The sequence below is a fragment of the Tetrao urogallus genome (assembly GCF_951394365.1).
Source record: "Tetrao urogallus genome assembly, chromosome: 8".
In the NCBI taxonomy this organism is placed as follows: domain Eukaryota; kingdom Metazoa; phylum Chordata; class Aves; order Galliformes; family Phasianidae; genus Tetrao; species Tetrao urogallus.
Window position 1 is genome coordinate 16,114,749 of NC_136821.1, and position 22,763 is coordinate 16,137,511.

The following is a 22,763-nucleotide window of genomic DNA, read 5'->3' on the forward strand; positions in this document are numbered from 1 at the left end:
AAATAAAAATATAAGGTGCCTTTAGAATGCTGGCAGTTTTACATTTGGAACATACAGTTTGTGTGTGTGTGTACGTATATATTTACATCAGAACTGCTCAACTTTAGCTTACAAGCTTCAGATTTAGGAAAATATACAGTACTTTTGCATATATATTCCTTGTAGCCCCTGAGTCAAGTATAGAGGATTTAAATACAAAAAAGGAAAAACAGCCATTAAAAGCACTTACATTTTTTATGTGAAATTATAGTATAAAAGTATTATTTCCCAGGAAGACCAGGATCAGAAACATGCCTATGAAGACTCAAGATTCCTACAGTGCTTACTGAACATTCTGGCAAGGAAGGGTGCCTAATTGATGGGAGATAAGGTTTAGGATGCTGTGGGGGACACTCTGCAGAGTGGTCATGTTCTTGATCTAAAAAGGAAGCCAGGTTGTCTTCTGAGGCTGTGTTAAGATGTACTCCACTGGAGAGAGATTCTTTGGATTTAAGTTTCGATTTTTCAAGGTCTAGAAATTCAGGACACTGGAAAGGAGAAGAAACAAGATGACAATAATTTTATCAATCTCTTCTAGGTTCTTGTTTCTCCTCAAAATTAGCACAGATTGTTGCTGGAAAACCATATTTGACAGTAAAACAGCGAGCTGAAGTATTTTTATGTGGTACAGCACTTGATTTAATGTAATTGAATGCAGTTCTGTTGGTCAACTGTAGAAGTGTAGGAATCTTGTTGGCCCCCCCCAGATGTGTTCACATGACAGCAAGATATACATATATTGTTGTTTCTCAAGGTCTGAATATTCTTGAGACCCAATCTAAGAGGATGGATTTCAGTATTCTTGAATTCCTGGTTTTAAAACATACTTCTGGAATTGCTTCAGTCCAAACATTAAAACCATTTTGATTCCAGTCTCAGGCCTCAGTTCTTCACTTTTATACTCTGAATCCATTCAAACTGTGCAGTGTGCCTGCTGATGCTTTAATGCAGACTTGCTGTATTTCTGTTCTGACAAAGGTATGTATATGTTTTGGGCAGAAGCTGGCATAGTGGGCAAACACTTCTGAAAAGTGCTGCATGTGTCCTGTCCTGACAGTCCTTATGCATGCAAACTGATGCTTTCTGGACATGCTGAGCTTATTGTGCCTGTATGTGCTTCAACATATGTGTGAGGAATTTGATACATCTAAGAACAGTGTATTTACTGATTGTTTGCTGCAGCTTGTCAGGAAATAACTTGCCACATCTGTCCAAACTGTTAAGTTCGAGAAATTCCAAACAAATTTGGAAAATGAAATACTGCCTGAACAGAACTGGAGTGGAAAACATATATTGGAAAATGTAGGTATGTGTCAGCGCTGTATGAGCAGATTTCTGTCAGTGGCAAGGGACTAAACATGGTTTTTGTCCCCTCTTACCTCCATATATTTATGACCATCCTGTTCAGTTATCGTGTTTCTGAGGACTTCAAGAGCAGGACCTATGGCAGATACACCCAAGCAGGCAGGTCTCATGCTTCCAATGGCTTGCTCTTGTGTCTAATACTTATTTTCTGCTAATTTTGGTGATGTACATGATCATTAATTGATCTGATTATAAGATCATTGTATAAATCTCTTAAACTCTCACAGAAAATGTGGTTTCTGAAATTACAGCATCAAAAGTCCAATGCAGAGATGCTAGATCAAAATAATAATTTCATATTCTTTAACTACTGAACAAGAACCTAGATTGTTGTGATTTTCCTCCTCCAGTAAACTAACAAGATTAACAAGGCTCTTTTAATCTTATTGGACATATACAAACCTGAGATGAAGGACTGAAACTTCTGTCTGTTTTAATTGATGCTACAGGATGAAGCTTTTGTGTAAACCGGATTGCTGGCTGTTGATACTCTGCACCTGCAGTCACCATGCTATAGGCAGGTGGAATGAGTGTTGATTGCCTCTGCAGAAGCTGCAGTATGGTTTGGATATCAGCAGTCATCTGGGATTCAAGCCTAGAGAAATAATAAAATCGGTGAACATGTGGTCAGGACTGGGTGTATTTTAACATACTGATTACAGATGTATTCAGGAGGAACTTGTAGCTTATTAATAAAGCAAGCTCTTGTTGTGACATGAGCATGCCTTAAGAGGAAAGAACAGAAGAGGGAGTACTGAGCCTTTCCAAAGCGTGCTAGCTCTCCCTTTCCTTTACGGATCACACTTGCCAGCTTGCTTCTGATTTTATTTTTTTGCAACATTAAGAATGAGTTCATTATTGTCTCTTATACTTGGAAGAGAAAGTAATAGAGGGAACCAGATCTTCCGTTGAAGTTAACAGGAATAACTCCTCTCTTCATCAAAACTAAATTGATTTGTACTGGCTGAGGATGGGACACATTTTTATATATCTGTCAATTAATTCTGACACTCTCAATGCTAATTGAATGCACTGAAATAAGCAGAAAACCACAGTAGCGTACTTCCACAGTTAGAAATGAAAGATTCTTACAAGATCATCAGTTTAGAAACAAACAAACAAACAAACAAGATCTGACCAGGTTTCTTTAACTGTGGAAGTTTATTCAGACCCCATAAGTAATTTCAGCATTTCTGATGTTCAAACTCAGTAGCTCTTTTCTATTTATTTTCCTTTTCATAAGTTTTATATGACTTTTGAAATACTTTATCTGCTTATATCATTCTTACAATTTTGCAGCACTAAAATGATTTTCAAATGGTCTTACCATGATTGACAAGCTCAGCAATAGGTAATGCCCATAATGCCTCCTCAGCTGCTGGAAAGATACAAGCATGCTACAATAGACTGCACTTTGGATACATAGCCTTCTGTACTGCACTCACCTTCTGACAAGAGCAAACAGATCTTTGTCAGTAGCTTTTAATGTTGTGAATGTTACTACCTGGACTCCCTACAGAAGCAGAAATGATCCTGTGGAGACAGAGTTTTGCTTTCACCATGATCTTTGCTGCTTGGTACCTTTTTTCCTTTCATTCTAGTGTTGTCCATCACCTGTGGCACTTATTTATAAAGCATACCTGAAATTAATCTGAAAAGTATGCCCAAAGTATTTTTAAGATGCTGTTTCTTCATTTATTGGGAGAAGTTAGTTCTGTGGCATCAGCTTTTGTAATGAAAAGCACAAAACAAGAGGCTAGTCAGTCATGCTCTACTTGCCCTCTTGTTCATCTCCCTTGGATTGTTTGCAACTTAAAAATAGGCCGATCTCACACAAGCATGATGCTTGTGTCACAGGGGAAAAAACTGCAGCAACATGCCACCATCCACAGAACTTCTGTCAGCTAAACTTGAGATTTAATATCTCAGTGTATATAAGGGATTAGGCATTGGTGGACTTGCATAATCACTTGTCTCTTTCTTTGAATTAACTATAAAATGCCTTCCTTCTTACTTTGTCAGCACTTTGTAAGCTTTCCCCTTTACTTCTAATCAAAGAGTTTAACTGATTGTATTTATTCATTACTACTATATATATAAATTCTCCCTCCTTTCTCCACAATTTAAACATGCCATCATGCCACACAAGCAAAAACAAACAAGAGAACCTTAAGTGCTTGGCCCAGAACCTCCCTGAACAGGAGCTTAAAGAGGAGAAAGAGATAACACTAGGCCCAGAGTCCTGGTACAGTGGCTTTCCAGTCCTCTATATCCTTTTAACAATTTGGTTAGCCTGCTAATTTGCCAAGGCATGGAAAAAGACAGGAAAAAAGTGATCCTGCTTTTTAGTCCAGCAAGCCACATATGACATAAGCAAGATAGAATATTGCCTATAACACCATCCATAGAAGATCCAGAAAAGATCAAAATCTTGAAATCATGAAAGAGTTTATAAACACGAAGAGTTAAAAAATAAAGCAGCTTAATAACATGCATAACAATTTAAATCTTAGTTTATCGGTAACAATGTTATTTTCTCACTCAAAAAATAATGAGAAATGCTCTTCTATAAGGCAATTCAGAGTGATTAACGTGGGTACCTAGAAGTGAGTGATATAATTACTCTGACAGTGATTTATAAATTTTGTAGTCAGTATTCCTAGAATAGTTTTTTTTTTTTTCTTTTCCCAAGAGTCAGGAAGGCTGAATTTAGGTGATACTTAGGCTGCTATGAATTCATATGTGCAACTCAGGTTTTTTGTAGCTTCTGAAGGTACGAATACCTTTGGAGATCTCTTGTGCAAGTTAATTCCTGCTGTAGAATCATTGATATCTGTTGAATTGTAAACCCTTATCACAAATATATATATTTATAATATCTCTGTTTTCACCTGTTGAGTTGTTCTTGAAGTAAATCTAATCGATTCTCTACTTCTCCATATACGTAGTCACTTTCAGTATCACAGATACCCCATGTTACATGCGGTAATGCTGAGTGACTTGGGGAGTCTTGGTATTCCCTCATGTTCTGTTCCTCCCAGTTTCTTTTATCAGTGATATCTGAGGAAAAATAAAATATAGGAAAAGTATAGATTTACACACATGCTGTAAAAGAGGGTTGGCACGACTCAAACATCCCATTTACAAGTGTTTCTCCAAACCTTAGAAGACAGCTTGATATGGTGAAAATTTGTGCGACCTGTATTTATTCCTTACCAACGTTTAGGGAAAAATAACAGGGGAGACATCAAAAAATTATAAAATTTTAACATAAGGATAGCAACATGCTAATATTTTAAGCTGAACATACACAAAGTAGCTCTATATAGTCAATATCATCAGAGTTCTGCCAAGAAAACTAAAGAAATAGAAGTCATTACTTATTTTTTAACAGCAAACCCCTAGTTTTCTCAAGCTGAGATTAGACATATTTACTCTAAACTAAATGTATGAAATTATATACTTGACTATCTTTGTGTCTGCCTAAAACCTATTTTCTTGCCCTAGAGTGTTATATTGTAGTGTATTTACTGTTTAGCTTTTTGGTGTAAAAGGAGAACTTGCTACATTGCATTTACAGCATTTGACATGCATTACAGTGTGTTGGAATGCCTCCAAACCAGACCAAACAACCAAAGCTAAATCAGTTATTACTTTCAAAGGGAAAAAGATTTGCACTAATGTAGTTTTAGCATCACGAGTCTCCAACCCTTATGTTGGTATCTAAAGCATGTTTCAGAGACTGGTGCTGTACTATAGCGTGAAGGGTGCCAGTTTATTTTGTTTCATATTCTATGACTTGTAACAGAAGGAAATATTTTGCATAGGTCAGACAGAGATCACTTAAATACTAAAGTGAGCTTCATCGTAAATATATATACACATATATTTCTGTTCAACCTATGGGTAACATTTTGGATTGAAGTACAGACAGTAAATTTACTTCAAGGCAAAAATCCTCAAATGCATAATTAGGATTCACTATAGTTTCAGATAGATTGCTCATTTTAATTCCCCTTCTAAACCTGTATATCTTATATGCATGTAAATAAAAACCTAGTCCTTGTATAGTCCTTTATATTTATATTTATATTCAGCCCTCTGTAGAAAATGATTACAACTATTCCAGGCTCCAGCCTGTACCTGCTTGCACAAATCCAATCCATTTTGTCCCTAATACTTCTTGGTCAAAGAAGTCAGCTGCAACTGACTTCAAAAATAACTGAAGTGCACTCCTTTCCTTTTTGCTGTTTGAGCTACTTTTTCATCCTCTTTCAATTTGTTTAATTTATACCTCTGTGAATTTTTAAATGAGTTTACATTCTTTGTTTCAGGCAGTTTTTCCTTTTCACCAAACTGGTGGAAAGTTACAAATTACTTATCATGGGATATATATTCTACCCTTATCTGATATAAAGATCTTGCCGTGAGCTCTGCAGAGCCTACAGGTGACATATTCATGACGAGCAGTGCTTTTTATACATATTTACACCTCATCCTCATTAGGGCTAGAGCACTTCTCCTGTAAGGAAAGGTTGAGGGAACTGGGTTTGTTTAGCTTGGAGAAGAGAAGGTTCCAGGGAACCTCACTGTGGCCTTCCAGTAGTTGAAGGGAGCATATAAACAGGAAGGGGAACAGCTGTTTACTACTGTGGACAGTGATAGGACAAGGGGGAATGGTCTTAAACTGAGATGGGGGATTTAGGTTAGATATTAGGAGGAAGTTTTTCCACACAGAGGGTAGTGATGCACTGGAACAGGTTCCCCAAGGAGGTTGTGGATGCCCCGTTCCTGGATGGATTCCAGGCCAGGCTGGATGTAGCTCTGCACAGCCTGGTCTACTGGTTGGCAATCCTGCACATAGCAAGGGGGTTGAAACTAGATGACTTTTAAGGTCCTTTTCAACCCAGGCCATTCTATGATTCTCAGCCTTCATTACTTTGAATCAATCTTTTGTCATATGCTATCAAAAATTGCTTTGTACTCCTCAGATTCTCCTCTCTGCTCAGATTTCCTCCTGTTCAGGAAAAAATAAGGCTATTGTACTGAACAAGTGTTAAAGTTTCATCTCCCATTAGAGTAATATTTGTAATTATTTAACTATGTAAAAACCACAGAATACATTAAATGTTCTTACTGTGCTCAGACAGCTGCTTCATTGTACAGCTGGAGAAAATCCTTGACCAATTATCAGGTGTCAGCCTTAGTCATAGGAGCTGTTGGATGTGAATCCCACAATCCTTCAGTAGTTCCTGAGTGTTTTTTCAGGGTTCTCCTAACACTTCTTTTGGCACTGCATGCTGATAACGCAACTTAGGTTATGTTCATTTTACACTTGGGAAATTTTTCAAAGCAAACAATAGCAACCAGAGCCATGTTTCAAAGAAAAGAGGAAAAAAAAACCCAACAAACAGTGTGTGAGTGACATATGAGAGGCCTGTCCAAATGCTATTAGCTAATCCTTTTCAATCACATCTTTTAGCAGCATTGGTCTATGAAGAAAACAACAACAAACAAACAGAAAGTAAGAAAGGAAAAAAAAAAAAAAAAGAAGTCTGCTTTTCAGTCCTATATTTCAAATAGACTTAGCCAGGAAGGGGAGCTCTCACTACATGCCTCCAGGCAGAGGAAGACTTTCTCCTCTTTTTAATCAGAAGTAGCTGCTTATTATATTATGTGCTGTTTGGTTAGCAGGTGGTAGAAAGTTTCCTGGAGCTGTAGAGTATTTGGATTTCGTATGACATGACCTATAACTGATTTTATGCACTGAACAGAAGGAAGGGAAAAGATTTTGTCTTGGCTACACAGATGCATATTCAGGTTCCCAGTACACGTAAGCCAACAGAAGGTGAAGAAAACAATGTCAGAGAAGCATGTAATTTGGATTTAGTGGGTACACATGTCACATCCGTGTTCAAGGAATCTGGAAAGCTCTCAGCAAAGCAAAGGGAGCAATCTTATGACAAAAATCAGGGTTAAAATTTTCATCTATGGCTGCAGCTATAACTGATGTTGTAAAACCAGTGGAATAGAAACTAAAAATATTGGTCTTATATTTCAATGCTTTTTAGCGGCCTGTAAAACCAAGTTGCTGGCTATTTTACTCAATAAATCATTCAGTAAAATCCCATAGTTTCCAATGCTGTGTGTTATTCTGGGGAAATTACAAATGGTTTTTGTCCCAGAATATGTATTTATAGCCTATTAAAATAAACATTTGATTTATGACAAAGGAAATTAACTGGCACTCAAATTATAAAATAAGTTCATACACTGTAAGAAAGACTCTTATCTCTTGTGGAATATGGTACTGTACTTACTTTCAAGTTATAAATAAACAACCTCTAATTAATAGCAGTCTAAAGCATAAAGCTGATCATATTTTATTGAATTTGAGCTTTCACACACATTATCAGAAATGCCAGTTAACAGACTGAAAAAAAGAATGTAATCTTAATCAAAATATGTAACCTTTATACATGCTAAATTTAACTCAAATAAAATCTGCAGTAGGTTGCCTTGGAAAATGTTGCCATAGCTTCCAGGACACGTTTTTGGCTATCAGTAGTGGAAAGGTAAGCTTACAGATTGTATTACGCATGCATGAAGTTTGTGTGTTCATACTGATATGACCCTATCCTGAAGAGACCAGATTTCATACATTCATATCTTTAAAATGAAAAAAGATACTGTTTGGCCTGATTAATATCAGGATATTAATATCAGTTTAAAATTAACCTAAAATTCAAAGTTTCTTGAACAATGAGTAAATTATTAAATTGACTCAAAACAAACTACTGGGGAAGACAGTATTAAACTGTATGTAATTCTTCCCTTCAAACTGAAATAATTACAAACAAACTTTCAGCAAGACTGAATACATTAATCTATGGCTTTTCATTATTTCCAGTTCACATCAATGAGAAAATGAAAATTTTAGCATATTCAATACAATTTTAAATGTTATTGTGATTAAACCCTATGTTGACATATACAACAAAATGCGATAGCATTTCTTCAAGCTATTATCAGCTACTTTCACTGAATTTTGGTTGTACATCATGAGTGCAGAGAATGGAACTAATTATCTGAACAACTCCTAGATTCATTTAACTCTTTTTAAGTAGGATTTTGTACCATCTCCCAACCTTGGCATATTCTCTTGATTTGAAGGTACTTTTCATCCTGGGGTGCTCAGTAAAGTCAAGTACTGGTTGACAATCTCAAAGATTTTGTTTACATTACTGTTCTAAGGCAGTTCAGTTAGCAGATTATTTGTTAACAAAACCTGGAATAGTCTTTGCAAGGTTCTGTAATCTGGTTCCACTGTCATTGCATCAAACTATAGCAGTCCTCTTCTGAAATACTGATTTTTGATCTAAAATAGATATTATTGTTTATTCTTCAGAAAACAAAAAAGTAACAATTACGTAAATAATAGGATCATTAAGAAAATGATTTTTGATAATAAAACCAAAAAAGATGTCTAAGCAAACTTTAAAAAAAAGTACCAGTTATATTACCTTTGCAAGAGTCACTTCTTTTGTCAATAAGTATTTCTTCTGTTGCATGAATCATTTCTTCAAAGTCCAGCTCTGTAGTTTTCTCTGTTATGGATGGGTAATCAGCTACCCCAGAGAACAGGGGTTTTTGCTCATCTTCAATGGAGGACACAAATGATGATGAGCCACTTTTTTTCTCCTCGAAGTGTTTCTTAATAGATTGATAATATCTGGAGTTGTCCCCTATGGGTTCAGGATCACTCTGACCATTCTCTTTGAAATAATCTGTTAGATAGAAATAACCATGTATAATAACATGCAGTTTATAAACTTGTGTTCTAGTTTATTCTGATTGGAGGATGGAGATCTGTATTTCTTTTAAAGACACAAAAGACATTTGTACTTACATGGTAAGAATTTCTAGTCTCTGGATCACAATTAATTTTCAAAAAGCTGCTTATATCAAACCAACTTTCCTATTTACTCACTGTTTTTTTCCAGTTAAGGATAACATTTCAGAAAGCCTTTTATTACAAAAACAATGTATTATAAATCCAGACACACGCTTAAAAAAAAAAATAGAACTTATTACTTTGTAAGATCATCTCAAAATGACATCAGCAGCCCAAATTCCTTAGCCTTTTGAATTAACTGCTATTCATTTTGTTTTGATCATCCAATCTTTTGAATAAGTATGTGAAAAGCTGAGATATATTGGGTAGGAAAGTACCAGCCACTTTCAGAATGAAGCTTTCATTAATTGCATTCAGGATCTGGAGTGAGGAACAGCAAGTTCAGTAGTTTTAAGAGGTGGCAAATAAAAATACAGATTTAAAGCACATGCCTTTAAAAGACATTGTAAGAAGGAAATAGAATTTAAACACAAGAATGATCATTTGTGGATATAGAGAACTCCTGATCTCTTTTCAGCATAAACTTGAATCTAATTTCAAATTCAATATTTGGTCTTACCTATTTTTAACTGAAATGTCAAGATAATTCCAGTTATGCTATTTATTTAAAACACTTTTTAGCAGGGTAGTCTCAACAGTGTATAAATACTGTAACTAGTTTGCATTAATTTGCTGGGGAGACAGCATGATTTCCCATCTGCTTTGTGCTAATTACTAATCAACATATTTATGGAATGTCTGCAGTCTTTACAGACTACAAAAGTGGTTAATGCAACATTTATTATATTCCATAGATTTGTTTGATTTCTGGTCACAGCACTGAAATGAAAGTGTGGCCACATCTAATTCTCTTTATTGTACATGAAGAGAATGCAGTATTTGTATGGAGCACTCTGCAGGAGTCCAGACATCTATGAGCAGTGAGGGCAGATAATGGCCTACAAAATAAAACCAGTACCAAGGCATCTCTCCTGCAACTGTACACTCTAGAGTCTCTAGGAACAATTTAAACAGCCCTGCATTGAACTAACTTTATTTGGCTTCTGTAAAGCAGAATTACTAGCTGTAAGTGTTAGTGGTAACACTCTGATACTTCTAAGGCATCAACGCTAATGGGCTGACAGGGTAAGGCTTTTGGGCGATGTACAGAATGGGTAGATGCCCCACATATCTCCCAACTGCAAAAACAAACAAACAAACAAACAAAAAAACACAAGAAAGCTTCATAAGAAAATTCAAATGTTTATCTCACAAGGCTTTTTTTTTCTTTAAATATATGGTGAAATGCATGCAGTCATAGTACAGTAAATTTTCTTAATTACTTACTGCATGACTAACTTCAACCACAGTCACACTGCTGACTGTGAAAAAGACCTTATAATGAAAGCTTGAAATTGCCATTTTTAGGGTAATTTTTTATGTTCATGGGATTTTGTGCACTAACAGTAATGAGCACCCTATGGAATACGAATCAACCAGTGAACTAATTTTAACAGAGGTCATGGAGAGTCTAATGAAAAAAATAGTATAGCAGCTCAAGTATAGCAGATCTTATTTGTCATATTCAAGGAATATTAAAATATCTAGAAACAAGATTCCAGATTCTGCTAGCAATTATCCTTCTGTAAAACAGGATAATTCAACTGATGTGTCTGCATTTAGTCTTCATCTATAACAAATCAACAGAGCATATTCTTTTCCAAATGCTGTTCAGGTATAACAAACTCCACGACATTAGAAAAAAATTAAAATCCTATTTAAATCAATGAATATTTTTAACCTGATGATCTATTTCTAAATATGCATCTTTGGCTTTAGTGCAATTGCTTTACATGGTAGCCATTTGGTTATATTCAGAAAGTCATAAGCTGTTTTTCTTTTAAAAGACTGATGCTAGAGATTCTTATGTCTGTACAATAATCCCGTTCTATTCTGCAAATGGAACAGAACTGTATTTGGCTCTGCAGGTGCAAGCTCAGCACCTCAGCTCAACCATTCAGCAATGCCTCTGCAGCTCAGTAATAAGATATTACAAATCATATCTAGGCAGTGCTTTGTTCGCAGAGTAAATTTCTCCATTTTGTTTTTACTCTTCAGATGAAATCCAGTCATTGGTTTGGAATGAATTTTCTAGATGAAAATTTGTATCTTTTTATGTGTATCTATGGATAAGTTGACTTTCTGGCAAACATACTCAAGGTTTCAAAAATACTTTCTTTTCCTTTCTCTTCTGTTTCAGGAAAAAAAGAGTAATCATTAAGAAAAGCCCCTCATCTTAGTGCTTCCTCTTTCCTTCTCTGCTAATGCAATTTTCACTCTCTAATTCTAAGGAGTAGAAAAACTGTTTTACAAAAGTTGATTTGTGTAACTTCCTGCTTTACTAAACATGTTCAAGCATCGTTACATTCTTTACGGGACATGCTTTAGATTGTTATGTTTTGGATGCCTGCCAATCTTACAGGCAATGTCATCTGATATTTTGCTGTCTGGAACTCCCAACATCTTCATAGTAATTTTTAGTGTTTTTTGCACTTGTACCAGCAATGGAAGAAAAGAAACAGGATTGTCATGAGGGCAATGGAAAGCACCTATGACAGACTCACAGAAATACTGGAATAAAATCTTGCTCGCTGCAACAATTATCAGAATTTCTTTTGAGTGTCATAGTTAGCCTGCAGCATTGAAGTTTTGCATTATTCAAACAGTGGCAGTCTGCATGAGCCAGACATACTTTCTCCTAACGAATCACTCTGCTAGCAACAATATTTGTGAAAACACCACTACTATATTACATGTGGAACAGCATTGTTTAATATTACTGTAATTTCATTAAGTTGAATTTGTCATACTTAATTAGTTTAGCCATGTAGCATAGTGCATCAGAAGAAGGTAAAATTTTACTCCCTTTTTCAGCTATCCAATATAAAGCCCCATAATATGCCTTGACAAAATCAATTTTTCAGAAGAAATGAAGGGAATGACTTCCTCACCCTCACAGAAAGCAATTTATACCCCAAACTGTAAGACACATAATCCTTATCATTAAAATTATCAGCATAACTGTAAATCTGTTCAGCAGTTATGATATTGTCCCATTCCTTTGAAAAATCCTACCATATCATTTTATGTTGCACCAAGTAAGTCCCTTGGTAAAGAGAAATGCACACTGTGACTTTGAAGGAGAGATTGCTCAAAAACTTAGCAGATCTTCATATTCCTAGCAAGTATTTTGGTTCAACTGTTACTAGGTTTTTCTTATGTGATATTCACAAATATTCCTGCGATGGTAAATCTGTTTTTCCTACATATGAACAAAATATTTTCTAGTGAGCAATTCTGTTTGTTGTCTGTTCGTTAATTTAAAAATATCAGTAATCTTGTCAGGGAACAGAAAAATGCTTTATGTGCCCACTCAAGCATCAAATTCAGCAAATGATTGAAGTCGGTGATTAGGCATTTCATAGAACACATTAAATACAATACCACAAACAGGTTGGAAAGGTGCAAAATCTCAAAGAAGTCCAAAAATCCAAAGTGGTTAATCCCTAATTTGAACACTGTTTTCCAACCATTCACTAATAATTTGTTTAGCAACAGTACCAAATCCTTGTGATAAAATGAGGGCTGCCTCATTTACTTAGAAAAGCCATTTTTATTGCCCACCACAGTACCGGCCAGCGTTAACTCTACTTGAGCTTTAACTGCATGAATTATCTTACTACAAAGGGGTACAGCATATCCATAGCCCTCCATGTTGCCTGACCTCACTCTTAGTGCCTATAAGCTTTCTACCTAAGCCCTAGAAGAAAATCCTTTCATTCTTTAGCACATACGTGTTTTCCTCCTTTCTTATTTCTCCTCATTTTGATTCCCTTAATTATCCCACTTACCATTAGGGAATACACAAAACACATTGTAAAATTTCTGTATGGTTTTTGATCAATTAAAAATAAGTTATCTAGAAATCAATGCAGGAATATTCCCATTCCTAGTAAAAAGTAGGTTGCTGGTGATATTTTAGGAAAGCTAAAACAATTCCTTGTTTCAATAATAAAAAAATCTAAACATCTTATTTTTCTGTAACTAATTTTAATAGTAAAAGAACCCTTTAATTTCAGTTTTATCCATAATTTGGGAACAATTCACTGGAGAACCTAAAGATATAAACAAGTGAAATTCCATCATTTTAGTAAGACCAATTTTGTTGCTGTAGGTCTTACAGTGATAGTAGAGGAACAGAAGTGTACTGGCAGAACGTTTGAATTCCTGATCTGTCACAGCAAAGCTTGTGAGAGCTTGGTAAACATACGCGCGCTTTGATGTATTTCATTTCAGCGCTGTGAAGATTTGGATGATTTGAGAAGCAGAGAACAGTAGAAAATACTTGAAATCTCCTCCCAGTATCCTGAACTAAAGATTAGGCAACTGTATAATCAATAACGTACAGATGTTATAACTATGAAATATACCAGAGAGTTCAGTTAAGCAGTAATTATACCAAAAGGGAATAGATAGAATGCTTACCCATATCCTGGGTATCCTATGAAACTCCTGAGAAGGGCATCTCCAGAAGAGATCCTTCCCCACTGGTAGTCAGCTCCCATTATAATGGGATTATAACGATAATTAGATAATAACGGAAGGACATTTCTTATTTTTCAGGAAATAATGCTATACTTTAAAAAATGAGAAATAAAGAAGTATAAAATACACCTGAAAAGAGATTCAGGTCAAAAGCCAAATTTTAGAATTCTCTTCTAAAAGGAATACAATTTTCACCATAGGGCTATGAGTACTTTTTTTTTTTTTTTTTTTTTTTTTTTTTTTTTAATCCCAAAGGATAGCTACTGGTATGTGTGCTTGCACACATTTGGAGACAGCCTCTCTGGGAGCAACTTGTAGAAACAGGATTCTTATGGAAGCTCCCTGAGGTATCTTCTAGGCACTGTGGTAACATCAAAAACAAAAATAATAGGAGCAGATGGAAAACTGCAGTGATGGGTTCTCTGACAACCGTACACTTTTCACTGAAGGTGAAATTTCAGGAACATGAAATCTTCTTCTAGGCTACAAATTTCTTGCCCTGATAATAGTTGCTTAGTGATCATTTAACCACCTGACACACCAGGTGAATGTTACAAACTTTTCTAATTAAGCCCAAGTGGATTTCATTAGCAAAATATATTAGTTTAACAGTTAAGTAAGAGCTTAAATTTTATTTATTTATTTATTTTTTAAAAACAAATTCCTTCCCTACTTTCTTGCTGGGGACACAGAAAATACTTCTTGGCTGAATCATCTATTTGTAAACCAAGCCTTTAAATGTATAAGCTGAGAGGAGGGTACAAGAATGGGAGTTAATATGCTTAAAATGAAACTTTGCAGCATGCATTTTATATTGCACTTGATTGCTACAGACTGTGTTAACATGAGCAAGTGAAGGAGGTATTTGTGTAAAAAGATTTCATAAGAACTTCCTTTTGTGGGTTATTAAAATCACATCTATGGACATAAAAATTCCTTTTAATGAGTTCCTAGAGCCAGCTGGCAAGATCAAGCATTGCTAGCTACCTGAATCTCTCATTACTAATACAGTTCTATTGGAGTCCTTCTCATTCTCTCAGCTAGAGCCCACGGGATGATGTTGCCTTTGGATTATATCTAAAAATCCAGAGCAATGTTTTATTTCAGTGAGGTCTTCGTTAGTATGTCCATGCTGTCTTATTTAGACAATATTTATATTACCCTGCAGGCATTTTATATGGCCTGCTCAAAGAACAAAGAGCAGATGGGATTTGAGTATAGCACTAGCGTAGCGTTAACCCCAAAACAAAGCTTTATCTTGGGAAATGATTTTGTATCCGATTACTTCCATGGCTTCACAAGAATTATGCGTGAGTGCCTAGACCAGGTCCAGGATTTTGATAGCTTCCAGCTAAGGGTTTATGTGAATTTAATATCAATGCAAATGATAGCTTTTCGTGAGACTAATTGGATGCTTAAATAGTGTCACAAAAGTGTACATTAACAAAAAGTTACAGAAGACAATAGCAAAAGTAATATTGCTTGAACTCAAGTAAAGTCTTTTCAAAATATCAAGATTTCAAAGTCTAAGTGAGCTTTTCTAGGGTGATAGTCTGTTACTTGCATTTTTTTCAACTATATGTTTGGATTCCTTATTTATGGAACCAACTCCACTGATGCCCTGTTCAGCATGGAATATCAGATCCGCAGTCAGTACCAGCAGAGCTGAAGAATCTTCTTGCCCATATGCATTGCTCTTGAAAACAGCTAACTCCTACTGAACTGGAATTACTGAAGGAAAACAAAAAATGAACAAGACAAGACTGTGTTCTGCACCGCTAAATAAAGCAACTGAATTTAGATAGAATGGTTCATTGTCCACCAGTTTTCAGCAGGAGACTAACTTGTGAACCCATCTGAAAACTTCGTTGGGAAGGAATACTGCTTATTTTGAGCAGCCATGGAGAGAATTTCTTGGCTGACTGTCAAGCACCTATGGCAACTGGCTGAGGCTGCACCTGCACCTGTGCAAGGAATCTCATCTGTTACAATGAAAGTCCTGCAATGAATTTATTTTAGATGAGAGCAAGAATAAACTGCTATGCAGTGCATGTTTTAATTTTGTAGGGGATGTCTTGTGGTTTGCAGTCTGGAAAGTTTGCTTTCTGGAAAACAGAGAACAAGCTAGATCCTTTAAAAAGAATATTATGATTATGGAATCATAGAATCACAAGGTTGGAAACAATCTTCAAGATCATCTAGTCCAACCTGTAGTCCTCCCATTATCATTGCTACCACAAGCTACTAAACCATACCTCGTAGTTCCTCAACCAGACACCTCTTGAACACTGCCAGGGACGGTGACTCCACCACCTCCCTGGGCAGTCATTCCAGTGTCTGACCACTCTCTGAGAAAAAAAGTTCTTCCTTATGTCTAACCTAAACCTCCTCTGGTACAGCTTGCGGCTATTTCCCCGTGTCCTGCTCGTTGCCTCGGAGAAGAAGCCAAACTCCTTCCCCCTTCAGGAAGTTGTAGAGTGCAGTGAGGCTCTGAACCTCCTCTTTTCCAGGCTAAACAATTCCAGCTCCCTCATAAGACTTGTGCTCCAGACCCTTCATCAGTTTCATTGCTCTTCTCTGGACAAATTCCAGAGCCTATGATTGAGCATTTGTAGCAGATAAGATCAGTTTCTGTTGACACAGGTAAGAAATGATGGAAATATGTAATAGGTAGACTGAGGAGGTCTTACTTGGAATTGGAAAAGTAGTGGCACTAACTGCAGATGCACGAGCTGTGTGGATTTTCTTTAACCCCTGATAAAACTCCTGCAGAAAGAGTTACTATGGCAACAAAGTCCAAATCAGGCTAGCATGAACTAAAGGCTGAGATAATGCAATCCCATTTTAGCACTCCAAAAGAGAGAAAATCATTGATGATCACACTGAAGATGAAAATAATGTTTTTCCAAACTATGTAATATAGGTCAATAACTGAAAGTAAAGAACGGGTAATCCTCTTCCCCATAATAATTACAAATAAATAATTTATTGAGATTATAAATATCAAAATCTTAAAGTGAGAATGTTGTTTGTCTATTCAAATTGTAGTCTGTTCAGTTACAAAATCAAAATATGATGGAAGTCATTATGTGAGACATTTTTTTATCTATAAGAATATGTTGACCAGAAATGCTTTGCCAGCTCTGTTTTTAGGAACTTGATCTTTCTTTTCCAGTTCTTCTAACGCACTCTACAGGATCGTGCTGAAATATTTATCAATTATGGTCTAATTATGCTGGATCAAAGTATGATGCAGCTCTCTTCCATGGGAAGATATTGACGTTGATATAAATAGAACTTTATAATCCAGTAGTAACATCTAGCACTCTATGACCTCATAGAATGGGCCACAGAGAAGTGATACAAAAGGTGTATGACTACTAGGTGCCTTCTCTGGCAGTGGGAACATACGAAGAATCTGAACAGGGACCAGAGTGGGACAGTAAACCAGTGTGTCAAAAGCATATTCAGTGCTTAGATGGACTTTAAATGTGCTGCTCTTCTCTCTAACTCAAAAGTTACCAGGTACTGTAGAGAAGCCTTGTCTTCTCTTTCCCAAAGAAAGGCTTTTTTTTCAATGACAAAACTGTGAGAAATTATATAATTATATTATCTCAAAAGTAATATAAATAAATGTCTCTAAGAGAAACTATTCAATATAATCTAGAGAGAGAGAACCATAAAATCTTGAGGCTTTGCACCACACTGACACCTGAGGAGCCTATTTGTAATTCTGCAGGAGACATGACATGGAAGATCACTTCCATCATATCTAGACAGCAGCATATGTTTTCTCATAAGAAATTTGAAGGTTATTCAGGCAGGGCACCTCTGTCAACAGATTCTTAGTGATGAGCAGATTGAATATTTCATGGGGACGTTTTCTTGACAGATTTGGTGTCAGTGTTGGCTTCTTGCCCTAAGGATGTTTATTTGATCAAATGGCAATGTCATTGTTCTGAGTAGCCACACTCTAGATTGAAGTCTTTCTTCATCAAGCTTTACACTTGCCATGTACCTTTAAAGTGTTCCCATTCATTATTAACTACAATGCAAATCCAAAATTGGTTTTGTGCTACATTTAGGATTGGGATTTAACTGTGGAGTAGGAAAAAGTGGCATAGTATAAACATTAATTTGTCCAAATCATTGGACCATATAAAATTATCCAAGGAATTGTGTTTTCCTTTTCTGAATCTTTTATAAATTTAGCTTTCTTCATTATTATTGCTGTCTGACCACAGCTACAGGTATTTTGGAGTACTGAATATTCTGACTGGGTTTAGTATTTCACTGAATTTTCCTTCATAAGGATTAATCACAAAAGTCTCTAAGGTGAATGCAAACACAGAAATCTGAACTCTTTCCAGTACAACCATTTACACATTCCCAAATGAATTAAAACCTGACTATAGGAATCTACTTAGGAATCTACTGTAGAACCACCAGGTAGAAACACCACTTAACACAAAGTTCAGCAAAGTACTTTCCTGAGGAAATAAAATCAACACTGCTGGTAAATAATATAGTAGACTAGTTTCGCCAAACATTTTAAAACATGATGTCTCAGAAAACAGATAATGGCCTGGAGATAACATGTAGGTATTTGTACAGGTACATATATATATATACATATATATATATATATATATACACACACACACACATGTTTATCTGAAGGATAGTGTTTATCTGAAGAATAGTGGGGTAGATTAATGTTTGAATAGCTCTGCACTGATGGATAAGAGGTCATGGAAAGGTGACACTGATATCCTCTAGATATATAAAACTATGTAGGGGACAATGCACAGAATGTTTTTACTACTCAGATGGATTCTCAAGACCTGCTACAGTAACAACCAACGTAGGACCCTAATGTACCCAGAATTACCAAGTGAAATACTAATGAATAATGAAGCAGCACTGTCCAATGTAAAAAATGAAGTTAATTACCTTTTTCTATTTCACTCTGAAAGGACAATTTCCGTCTTCGTAGTTTGCAGTTATCTCCATTTGTATCATTAGTAGTTTGTGATCTTATTACGATGTCAGACTTGATTAATGAAAGATGAAACATAACGACAGATTAGTCCCACATAAAGAGAGCAGGTTTTCAATAGTTGATTGACTCAATCATGTTCAAGCTTTAAGAAAGGCAGTATTACACAAGTCAGTCTACATCATCCCCATCTAATAGTATTGGTCAATGCTAATGTTATAAAGTTCATATTGACATTGAGCAAAACTGGCAATGTTGCTACATGATGTGAAAAAGTATCCTGATAAATAAATTCACCTGTATTATCAGTTTTCTGAACTAGTACAGATGTGTTTTAAATAAGTTTAGAGAAAATAAATCCAAAAAACAACCCAAAAACCACACCCAACAAATCACTTTAACAGAGAATGTATACATACTATTGCAAGGAGTAAGGTGGTAGCTAATTGTAGTTAGATTTATATTTAATTGTACGGTACTAATTATAAAGTTTTATTTTAAAACAACAAATATAAGATTGAAAAGCACCAGGCAATATACTCCTCATTATTTTTAACTTTATGCAGTTCATTAAGATATTTACTTCCATAGCTTAATATAATGCTGTCTTTCTCTGTAAACATTAATATATGTGCTTTTTGTTGCCTTTAGGAATTCAGGATGTATTTAACTCTTCTTTCTACTTATAAGAGGGAAATTTATGGATAAGCCAATAAAGCGCAAGTTACGCTCTTTGTGTACACACGCAAGACACTGACTTCAGCGTACTTCCTTTCCCTTTGCCAGTGAGGTTTCCTGTACCACTCAAGAAAACATACTGTGGGATAAGGGCAGAGGGAAACATGGTAAATGCTTATATCTTTCTCTACATGCAGTAAACCTGATCAGTAAGGGGTCTAAGAGGTGGGTTTCTAGTAGAATAACTGCAGGAGGAAAAAGGCACTTTACATAATTTTGAGGGCAGGAGCAGAAGTTAAGGCAGAAGCATATATTATTCAGATACCAAATCTGCATCTGAGCGATCTTTTGTATATCAGATTGTGCTCATCACTTTTTTTGGAAATCATTTTCTGGATTGTGACAGTCAGTGGAATGCAAGTAGAATTGCTGGAGAAAACGCAGGCTCAGAGGCATGGGCGAGCTTGTTCTTTCCTGTCTGTGATGTCTATTGATTTTTTTCTTAGTAGCTGCAACAGCAGTAAGAATTATCAATTGAAAAATTTCTAAAGGGATCTGAGTAGCAAGAGCTTTCTTTGTGTCTTCTAAGATAATGTGATTTGTTTCCTCAGATCTAGACAAATAATGATAAAACATTGATAGTATTATAACTGCAAGGAAAAATTTGCTAAAACCACAATCATTAATCTAAATTTATCTTCAAGGAGTCTTTCAAATATGTGAACTTACAGTTTTAAATTAAATTTATCACTGGACTATTAATTATGTTGTATTTCCCATATAATTAATAATGATGATCTTTCCAATAAACATAATGAAATACATTTTAAAATAAAGAATAGAATTGGTCTTTTTTTCAGATTTTAATAATCTTTTATGGAAGAAAAGACTCAACAAAAGAAGAAAATGGCATTTCTAATCAGAAGCTATTTTTATTTAATCTTTTTAAGGTAATGATCAACAGGTGATTAGCAAAGCCATTTCTGTTATTTACCATCCAAAACTTAAAAAGAGTTCTGTCTGTTTCTTGGAATGTCTTTGAGGTCAAATTCTGTTACCCTCTTCTCATTCATTCTCTTTTTCCTTAAAAGTATGATAAAAAACCCACAAACTGATAGAAGCTCAGAAAGAATGAAATGCAAACTTGCCATTTGTTGGGCAGTGTAACTCATGTTTGGTGGTCAGTGCTTAGTGTACCATACAAATTTCTAGGGAACACTTTCTAGAGCCCAAGAAGTCCTTCCCCTCTTCCCTTCTGGTCTAACTTTCCCTTGTTTTTCCCAGTTCAGATTGACTTCTTCAGCCTGAGATAAGGAAACACTAAGGATTTTTCTACTTTTCCTGCACGCTGGAAGATGCATTCTGGGCAAAGGAGACCACATAGAAGAGTCACTGTAGGAAAAAAGAGAAATAAATCCCTGCACATCTGAGGAATTAATGACATTTGAAAAGTCTCTTCTATGCTTTTTGTCTCCTACGAGTAAGGTGCACTCCAAGACAAGAGAATTAACAATTCATGTTTGAAAGGCACTTGAATGTTCTGTAGTGTTAGACAGAGAATGACTTTGGAAAATCTTGTTTATTTTTATTTCATGGTCATACATTTATATTTAGTGTCTAACGTTCCCCTTGTAATGACCCAGTCTATGGCCCTGCTTGGTGGAAAAACATTTTCTATGGTTTAACAAAACATTCCAAACCCTCCCCACCAAAATTTTAATACTATTTAAATATAGAACAAAATCCTGTTAGATTAACATTATCTGGATAATTTCATTCACTTCTGCTGAGTTTAATTGACTCCACGAGAAGTAATCAGGTGAGTGTGGTTTTTTCAAAATAAGATTTGGCCTCAGGCTTTTAGCTTTTAATTTTGCTAACCTTGGCATTTCAGCTGCTCTCTTCAAGTTTTGTTACTGTGGATTAGATTTTGCCCAATGCAAAGGAAAAAAATACATAACTTTTTATATGTACCTTTGTAGTTTCATCTCTCAGATTAAATGTCAGTTCTAGATTTGTGAGGAAAAGATCAGAAAATTCAGGATACATATCCAAAACTTCTAGTAGATCTTCTCGCTGGATCTTATGCAAGTCACAGTATGTTAAAGCTCTCACGTCTGCATTTGACTTTCCTGGTTTTGCATAAAGATGTACCATCTCTCCAAAAATATCATTTTTTCCTGCAGAAAGAAAATTAGATAGAGATTATTGTTCCAAACTTGAATAAGCCATTAAATTCAATCACGTATTTGTGTTTGATATTTGTGTAGAATACTTGATTTTGCATGAAGCATTACAATCTGATTTCCATTGCACATATGCTGATGTAAATCAAAAGCACTGTTATTAAATAGTAAATTAAAATCAATACAATTACATAGTCACATACTTGGAGAAGTGAAAGAAAAATCTAGTTTCATCAGTTTTTCTTCAGTTCTGTCAAAACAGTGTAAAAGCAGTTTCCTTTTCCTTTCTCAGGAAAAACATTATTTATTGGATTGAAATTATATCCTTACAATAACAAAGGTGTAATTTCTGACTTTCAGTAGAATCCAGGACCTTTCTACCCTAGAAACTCATTTTGTTGAAATTGCACAAAGAAACAAACCTTACTTGATATATATTTTGGTAGGAAATTACAAGGTTTTACAATTTTTGGAGGGAATGTTAAACTTCCAAGATGTAGAAGCTGTTCTGAAGAAGCTCTTTAAGCATAGCTTCTTCTATTTTGATATTACAACTGTTTTCATCAATGTTGACACATTCACACTATTTGCTACAATTGTCACCTCTATTTAATTGCTTATTAGCTGTATCAGAAGCCAATTATCATAAAAGCAGAGCAGCCACGGACCAGTACAAAATACTCTTTAAACAAAGGAATGCACAGCATATCTGTAAAATAGAGCTGGGGAGTATATCTGGGAAAACACTTGTTGGAAAGAATAGTGGTCATAGCAACTGAAAACAGATGACATGGGTGATTTTGCCTCTGGTAGGCATTCATACTTTTTATTTTAAGTTACTGCAAATAGTTCTGTTTTTTCCATTTTTTAAAAAAGAAGCTGATAAATGAGTGAGCAAGTAGCTAAGACATGCAAAAAATAATTCATGGGCTGAGTTGTGACGAGCATGGCCCATTCAACTTATTGAGAGGAAAATTAAGGATGTAACTTGATAATG

The 22,763-nt window shown here is 35.4% G+C and overlaps 1 protein-coding gene across 1 annotated transcript in view; it reads right to left on the reverse strand.

The window, feature by feature from the left end:
- Nucleotides 1–260: 260 nt before the first annotated feature.
- The window catches only part of KCNH7 (potassium voltage-gated channel subfamily H member 7), a gene marked incomplete at both ends in the record, with an annotated part of 209,425 nt that continues 186,922 nt past the window's right edge, over nucleotides 261–22,763 (reverse strand). Inside the window, 6 exons of the mRNA XM_079539152.1 lie at nucleotides 261–527; nucleotides 1,807–1,999; nucleotides 4,296–4,464; nucleotides 8,928–9,179; nucleotides 18,857–18,956; nucleotides 21,555–21,760. Coding sequence (XP_079395278.1) covers nucleotides 261–527; nucleotides 1,807–1,999; nucleotides 4,296–4,464; nucleotides 8,928–9,179; nucleotides 18,857–18,956; nucleotides 21,555–21,760 — 1,187 coding nt within the window. The remainder of the gene's footprint in view (nucleotides 528–1,806; nucleotides 2,000–4,295; nucleotides 4,465–8,927; nucleotides 9,180–18,856; nucleotides 18,957–21,554; nucleotides 21,761–22,763) is intronic.